The sequence below is a fragment of the Dermochelys coriacea genome, chromosome 1 (genome assembly GCF_009764565.3).
Source record: "Dermochelys coriacea isolate rDerCor1 chromosome 1, rDerCor1.pri.v4, whole genome shotgun sequence".
NCBI lineage: Eukaryota > Metazoa > Chordata > Testudines > Dermochelyidae > Dermochelys > Dermochelys coriacea.
Window position 1 is genome coordinate 300,384,314 of NC_050068.2, and position 8,178 is coordinate 300,392,491.

The following is an 8,178-nucleotide window of genomic DNA, read 5'->3' on the forward strand; positions in this document are numbered from 1 at the left end:
TCTCTCCAAAGTGGCCAGTGAGAGACTCTCTTTTATAATTTCCAGCCCCTCCTTTGTCAGGTGACTCACTGATCAGCCTTACTAGGTGATCTGTTGCTTAGGCCAGGTCTACGCTACAGACCTATATTGGTATTGTGACATGCTGTACCTCAAAATAGCATCCTGTAAACCCCATATTCCTCATTTGTATATGGTTGTGATGTTTCATACAAAACATGCCTTGTAAGGTAGCATATGAATTGTCATGATCTGTTGAAACTCCTTGTCCTGTCAATATACATATATTGTTATGGTGTATGAAATTATGAGATTTTGTTATATGGTTGTTTTTTAAATACGTTGTGTGTCTGGGACATGCCCACAGTTAGCTCTCCAGTGACAACAAGGTGGTGACCCACACCCAAATGGGCATTAAGCAACCATCATGAGCCATTGACAAGCCAGAGAACTGTAAACAAGAGATTTACACTTCTATAAGAGATGGTTGTGCAAGCACCACATAATGGGGATTGCTCAACTCTATGACTCAGCAAGGCCCACCAGGACATGCTTGGGCCAGTATCTTCCCTGGGACATGAATTGAGAGTATAAAATAAGGGACAGTGGCACCATGAGATCACCTTTCTCCTCCTCCACCTACACTGATGGCAACAAGAACGCTGGGAAGACAAAGACTTGAAAACTGAGGTGATTGGTCCCAGGCTGAGAAGGAAATTTATCCTGTGTATTAAGAACTGTGAGCTGCCTGTAACATCTGTTAGGGTGAGAAAAGCTGTCGATTCAACTCTGCTTAGTCTAAAAGTTAGGATTTAGAATGTGTGTTTAATTTTTATTTTCTTAAGGTAACTATCTCGACCTTTATACCTACCACTTATAATCACTTAAAATCTATCTTCTGTAGTTAATAAACTATTTTAATATTTATCCTTACCAGTGGATTTGACTAATGTGCTTGGGGAATTTACTCAAGCTTACAAAGGCTGGTTCATGTGCACTATCATTTGATGAAGTGGTAAACTAATTAATGAGCTTGCATTGTTCAAGAGGTTTGCTCCTTGCACTAGCAGAGCATCGTGAAAGGCAGCCCAGGCTGGAGAGTTAAGGGGGCACAGTGGTCCCACAGTTCCAGGTGTACCCTGGGGATCCCATCATAGGTATATCTACATTGCTCTGAGGTGTGAAAATTCTACACCCCTGAGTGACATAGTGATACCGACCTAACCCACTGTGTAGACAGCACTACATTCACGGGAGAACTTTTCCCATCAACATAGCTACCATCTCTCGGGGAGGTGGATTAACTACGCCAATGGGAGAAGCTCTTTTGTCAACATAATAACATCTTCACTAAAATGCTACAGGGGCACAGCTACCCCAGTGCAGCTGTGCTGCTGTAGAGTTGTACATGAAGACAAACTCTTAGTTGCCAAACCTTCTAGAGTTCAGACTTGAAAAACTGGTTTGCCCTGGGCAGTATCCATCTCTTTGTCCATTTAAATGGACAATCTACATTTAACAACTTTCCTTTGGGCTTGTCTACACTTAAAAGGGTCACAGCGGAGCAACTGCATTGAATAGAAGTTACCTACACTGACAGGGAGGGCTTCTCCCATCGGTATAGGTACTCCACCTCTCCGAGAGATAGTATCTATGCCAACTGGAGAAGCCCTCCCATCAACACAGCTTTGGCAACCCCAGGAGTTAGGTTGGTATTACTGTGTCACTTAGGGGTGTGGAAAATCCATACCCCTGAGCAACATAGTTATACCAATATAAGTTGCTAGTGTAGATTAAGTCTTTGTTAGCCATGTGCCACCACCCCTTAGAATTTAGTCCAAGATGGAGGCATAAAGACAACAAAAAAGGCAGGAAGCCCGACTTTCAAAATCGAGTTTGCAATCTGAAACAGAATTCATAAGCTATACTTAGACAAGATTCCTCAAATCATCAAAATAATTTACTCCATGTAGAGAAAAGAAAAATATTAGACAGTTTACTTTAAAACATTTAAACAACTATACAGGTTGTAGGACTGGAGTTTAGAAGTGGTCTTATAGACTGCTATATCATTCATATCTCTTCAGCAGCTGGATTTTCCACAGAATGTTCCTGCCCTCCCTCCCATCCCCTCTCATTAAAATATCAGCAGGCTTGCAGTCCCAGTAGATGTGATGTATTCCATGTGTTATTTTTCTTTTTTGCTTAGAAAAGAATCCAGTCTTCTTGCAAGAAAGGATCATTTAAGTTTCTTCTTTTCTAGATCAGCTGACTGAGATCTGAAAACAGAAAAATTAATCGAAAAATCAAGATCAAGATATCTCTCTCTCTCTGTTTGCTTTTAGGATATGATCTTTGTCTCAGGAATCCAAGATGGTTGCAGCCAGACTCAAGGACCTAACTTTGCCATCCACATGTAAATATTTATTACTAAAGTCCTAGTTATTAAACTGAGGAGTACAGTTCTGGTTCACATAACATTTATATTTGGAAAGCTCTCATGGGTAAAAATATGTAAGTATGATTTTGGCCACACTGAAATAAGTGATTTGATTATTTCAGGTTTCTGTGTTTCTCATTTTATTTATATATTTATCCCAATGATATTAATTGTTTTCCTATTGGCTAAGACAACTACAGCCTATCAAATGATTATGAAGTTACATAAGACTCTATTTGAAGACTATATAAAGCCTTTTTTCACTCTAGCAAGAGAGAGAAGTCTATCAAGATGCAGGTTTGCTGCATCAGGTTCATTCATGCATGGAGCTTTGTTTCAAGACGCACTGAAACCTGAACCAGTGCTGATATATTTACTAGCCCATACTTCAGAGCTATCAACCTGAGTCGTGAGTAACAGCTACTGTAAGTGGCTTCTGTGCACGATGAAGAATTTTTCAGTTCCTGTGCAAGCTAATGAATATCAGACTGAAAATCTTTTTCCTCAGCTTGTCTTGAATTTGACAAATAAGTCAGATCCAGTTGGAAGACCAGAAAGAGATGAGCAATTAGCTCAGCTAGAGATTGCTGTGTTGGGAGTAATATTTATGACAGCATCTGTGGGCAATTTTATTCTCATACTGGTATTGTGGAAGAGGAGAAAGAAGTTGTCTAGGATGTATGTATTCATGCTTCACCTGAGCATAGCGGACTTAGTGGTAGCATTTTTTCAAGTCCTTCCCCAACTAATATGGGATATTACAGACGTTTTCATAGGGCCAGATGCATTGTGCAGAACTATCAAATATTTGCAGTTGTTGGGCATGTTTGCCTCTACATATATGATAGTGGTCATGACAGTGGACAGATATCAAGCAGTATGCTATCCCTTGGTCACTTTCCAAAAGAAAAGGGCTCTTTGGAATGCTGCCATTTGCACCAGCTGGTCTATATCACTGATTTTTAGTCTTCCACAAGTATTTATCTTTTCTAAGACTGAAATATCTCCAGATATTTTTGAATGCTGGGGTGAGTTCATCCAACCTTGGGGCTTAAAGGTATATGTGACTTGGATTTTTGTAGCTATTTTCTTCATTCCCACAGTTATCCTTACTATTTGCCAAGTTAAGATCTGCAAATTAATACAAATGAACATACAGGTGAAAAAAAGGAATGAATTTGAAGCAATAAATCAGAAGCAAGTCCTGCCATGCCAAGCAAGCAGTATTAACTGTATTTCAAAGGCTATGATCAAGACTGTAAAAATGACAGTGGTGACAGTTATTGCATATGTCCTGTGTTGGACACCTTTCTTCATTGTACAGTTGTGGTCTGTATGGTACCCCAGTGGTGTTACTGAAGGTAAGATACTTCTTTTTCTTATCAATAACTATAGTAGACTACCACATTGCTCATTTCCTCTTTATATATACACACATATTATTTAGGTTAAACTACATGTAAGCATTTTATGTATGATTAAATTTGAAGGATGAGTTTGTTTGCATACTGTATTAATGATGTATAGGGCCCTACCAAATTCAGCGTCCATTTTGGTCAATTTCACAGTCATAGGATTTTAAAAATTGTAAATTTCATGATTTCAGATATTAAAATCTGAAATTTCCTGGTGTTGTAATTGTAGGGGTCCTGACCAGTGTTCCCTCTAATTTTTCCCCACACATGTGTGGAATGAATTTTGGTGCACATATTGGTGCACATAACAAAATTCATGTGGTGTGGGTGGGGCTGAGGGTTTCGGAGTGTGGGAGGGGGCTCATGACTGAGACAGAGGGTTAGGGGTGTGTTGGGGGGGGTGAGGGCTCTGGCTGGGGGTGCGGGCTCTGGGGTAGGGCCAGGAATGAGGGGTTTGGGGTGCAGGAGGGGGCTCTGGGGCTATGGCAGGGAGAGAGAGGACTTCCAGCAGCTCTCTCCTTGCAGCAGCATCTAGGCTAAGGGGGAGAGGTGCCTCTTTATGCCGCAGCAGCTCTGGGGCTGGAGCCATGGCATAGGTGCCCCTCCCCCAGCCGCAGCCGGTCTGGGCTGGGGCTCCACAGCTGGAGCACCCACAGAGAAAAATTAGTGGGTGTGAACAGCACCCACCAGCAGCCAAGCTTCCCCCACCCCCGAGCGCCTCTCACCTGCTGGCAGCCCCACTGACCAACTCTTCCCCCTCCCTCCCAGTGCCGCCTGCCATGAACAGCTGTTTTGCAGCATGTAGGAAGCTCTGGGAGGAAGGGGGAGGAGGTGGGGAAGAGGTGGGACGGGGCAGAGCAAGAGCAGAAAGGGGCAGGGTTTTGGGGGTAGGGGTGAGGTGGGGGGCGGGGTCTGGTGGAGGGCAGGGTTGAGCACCCCCCAGGCTGAGGGGAAGTCGGTGCCTACGGCACGCTTGTCCCCTGGCTGCGGCACGTTGGCTGCACGGGTTCCCTGAGCGCCTGCACATTGCTTAATAGGCTGCTGTGCGGTCACGTAGCTTACAGGGAACTTAGGTCCTGACCCAAAAAGGAGTTGTAGGGTGTGTGTGGGGGTTTGCAGTACTGCTACCCTTACATCTGTGCTGCTGCTGGTGGCAGTGCTGCCTTCAGAACTGGGTGACTGGAGAGTGGCGGCTGCTGGCCATGAGCCCAGCTCTGAAGGTAGAACCACCGCCAGCACCAGCACAGAAGTAAGGATGGCATGCTACGGTGTTGCCACCCTGACATTTGCACAGCTGCCTTCAGAGCAACTGCTGCTTTCTGGCCTCCCAGCTCTGAAGGCAGTGCAGAAGTATGGGTGGCAATACTGCGACTCCCTTAAAATAAGCTTGCAACACACTCCCGCCACACACCTTTTGGGTCAGGACACCCAGTTGAGAAACGCTGGTCTCTCCCCATGAAATCTGTATAGTATAGGGTAAAAGCACACAAAAGACCAGATTTCATGAGGGTAGACCAGATTTCACAGTCCATGAGGCGTTTTTCATGGCCATGAATTTGATAGGGCCCTAATGATGTACAATAGCTGGTAACGTATTAAACTGCATAATCAAAAATAATCTTGGGGGTTACTTAATGTGTGTGTGTGTGTGTGTGTGTACACATGTATAAACATATGCTTTCAATAAGGCTTTTTTTTCTGCAGGGAAGGCTAACCAAGATTAATTAGCATTTAATTATTAGTAAACAAAACAGTCAAAATGTTATAACTTTTATCTGTACTAGCAAGAGATCAATATATACATTTAGTGATTTTAGAGATTATGGAGTTACTTTTTTGTATATTAGGGAAATTAAAAGCAATATAGCATTTTAACTTTAATTAATAAAATAATTATTCAAATTAATAAAATAAATATTTCTGGTTTACTATTTATAACAGCAACACTACAAAACCTCTGAAGTGTTTTTGAATATTGAAATGTTATTAGCAGTGAAGTATCTTCAGTGAACTATGGAACAATTATAAATTGTGTAAGGGTTGATATTTGTAATGAAAACAAACTAAAATACAAAAGAATAAAATGCTGTACACATTTTAATATTTTCAAAATTATATTGCTACTCTTTTGTTAAAACAGACTCCCTATCAACTTCATTTCTAATGTTCAGCTGTTGAAAGATCAAATACGGATATAAATCAGACAACATTATGCTATAAATTTATAAAATTAGACTATAATCTTGTCTTCTGAAAAAGATCTCACATTCTGATCTTTGTTTTAAAAATTCTTTCTACAGGTATGCATTTCTGAGATGGTACAGTATTTACATAGATTAAGCAACTACATTTACTTTTAGATTTATATGGGGTAAGAAGAGTTATACAAAAATATTGATCTCTGAAATACATCGTATGCATATGCAGCTACAATGTATTATATATTGTAGATAGTCACAGAATTACAATTTTTTTTATAACCACTGAATAAACTGAAATCTCCTAATGTTATTTTAACTTTTTCTGTATTGCAAAATGCTAAACTGATCCTACAACAGTTAAGTCAATTGATTTAACAACAGGTACATCAAAGAGCATCAATTTATAAGGACATTACTACTTTCTGGAGTGTCTTATTTACACTGGTATCTCTCCAATTCTTTCATTCTAGGTGCAGCATTTACCATCATCATGCTCCTGGGTAATTTGAATAGTTGTGCCAATCCATGGATTTACATGTATTTTTGTGGCCACATTCCATATTGTGCCAAAAAGAAGTCAAAAAACATCTCAGCTCATGAAAAATCTGGGATCACAGGAAGCATTAATTTGGTAGACAGGGAACCAGAAGAAAACCTAACTTGTTTATAAATGTAAACTTCTTTTTGTTGCTTTGATACATTAATTACATTCACATTTTTTGGGAATATTTTATCCCTATCCTTTGTTATCTAAGGAGTGGAGTGAGTTGAAAAATTGTCCTTCATGGTATAAATATATTTTTCTTAAATATTGTAGCATACACTGCATTACAAGAATTCCAGTGTTGTGCAAGCCTGACTTTTAACAGTTACATTGCGCTATAAAAGACAAATGAATTCATATAACTATTGCTACTATAAAAAAGATATGTAGAGCGATTTTATATACTACTTTTTTGTCTACAAAAACTGCTTTCTGTTCTCTAATTTTGGATTGCCAACTAGCAGATTTCTACAAGAGTAATGACAAATTGTGAGATTATTGGAAAGGAGAATCCTATAATTAGATTTGAATGTGTGATATTGAAATTGAAGCATGAATAGTTCGGGAAATATTTGGGGGAAATATTTGAGAAACCTTGAGAGGCATCAGAAAGTCACTAAAATCTGCGGTCCGCTTTAATTAAACACTTTATAAAAATGTGTCGGTCCTGGGGAGTTAAATGTCACAGTGTCCTTATACATTGCCCTTGCAACTCTGGACATCTGCTGTAGGTTCAAATAACATCTTGGGTCACAAGTGCTCAGGCACTATGGTAATGTTCCAGTATAAGGAGAATGGTGGCTTCATTGTAGTTCCCATTTATATATAATACAAAACAACCACATAGGACTAGATTCTCTATCAAGTCACCTGATGCACAAACAGGTGTGCAGTGAATTTGCACCCTATCGAAACAGACATAATGGATAAATTTGAGCCATTTTTGAATTCTGCATATATTTGTGCAGAGTGTATTCAAACCTGTTCTGTCTCCTAGCACCCATCTGCTAGCACTGAATGTGCATCTAGGACAGGCAGCTTGACAGGTAATTTCTGAACAATATAGCACTCTATGGGATTAGCAGCAGAGGAAAATAAATATTTCACCTTCGTGGTAGAAATTAGTCACTTACCCAAGATCTGCAGTATCCTTACCTAGATTGCTATTTGCTGGCTGATGTGTGATACCCTATGCAGATAGGTATTTCTTTCCTTTTTCAATATCTGCAGTCTATTCAAGAGAGTGTGGACTGGAATATTAGTAGGTCTGTCACAGGCCAAGACAGAGATGCATTGGCAAAAAATCTCTGGAGATGATTGCACATCATCTGTCTATATTATGTCTAGCCCAAATCAGTGCTATTCTTCATTTTGATGAGTGCTAAAATTCTCAAATGTTCAGGAAAAAAAACCTATAAAAGTGTACTTGACGTCTGCTCTTTTAATATTCTAAGACATAAAGAGAAATACTACGCATTACACAATCATCTTAAGAGATAGTGTGTATTTTAAGCACAAAATGTACCAAACACCTGGACCAAATCCTGACAAGTGCTGATATACAGTGAGCTGATGTACACT

At 40.0% G+C, this 8,178-nt stretch overlaps 1 protein-coding gene across 1 annotated transcript; it reads left to right on the forward strand.

Moving 5' to 3' along the window:
- Positions 1–2,882: 2,882 nt before the first annotated feature.
- On the forward strand, positions 2,883–6,874 carry LOC119843588 (arg8-vasotocin receptor-like). Its single transcript, XM_038373113.1, has 2 exons — positions 2,883–3,798; positions 6,524–6,874. Exons 1-2 carry the CDS (start codon positions 2,883–2,885, stop codon positions 6,721–6,723), a joined length of 1,116 nt encoding a protein of 371 aa, XP_038229041.1. The 3' UTR covers positions 6,724–6,874.
- The last annotated feature ends 1,304 nt before the right edge of the window (positions 6,875–8,178 follow it).

Coding starts and splice junctions, on each gene's coding strand:
- LOC119843588 (XM_038373113.1), top strand. CDS start 2,883: ATGAAGAATTTTTCAGTTCCTGTGCAAGCTAATGAATATCAGACTGAA. Junction 3,799..6,523: donor CCCCAGTGGTGTTACTGAAG/GTAAGATACTTC, acceptor CTTTCATTCTAG/GTGCAGCATTTACCATCATC.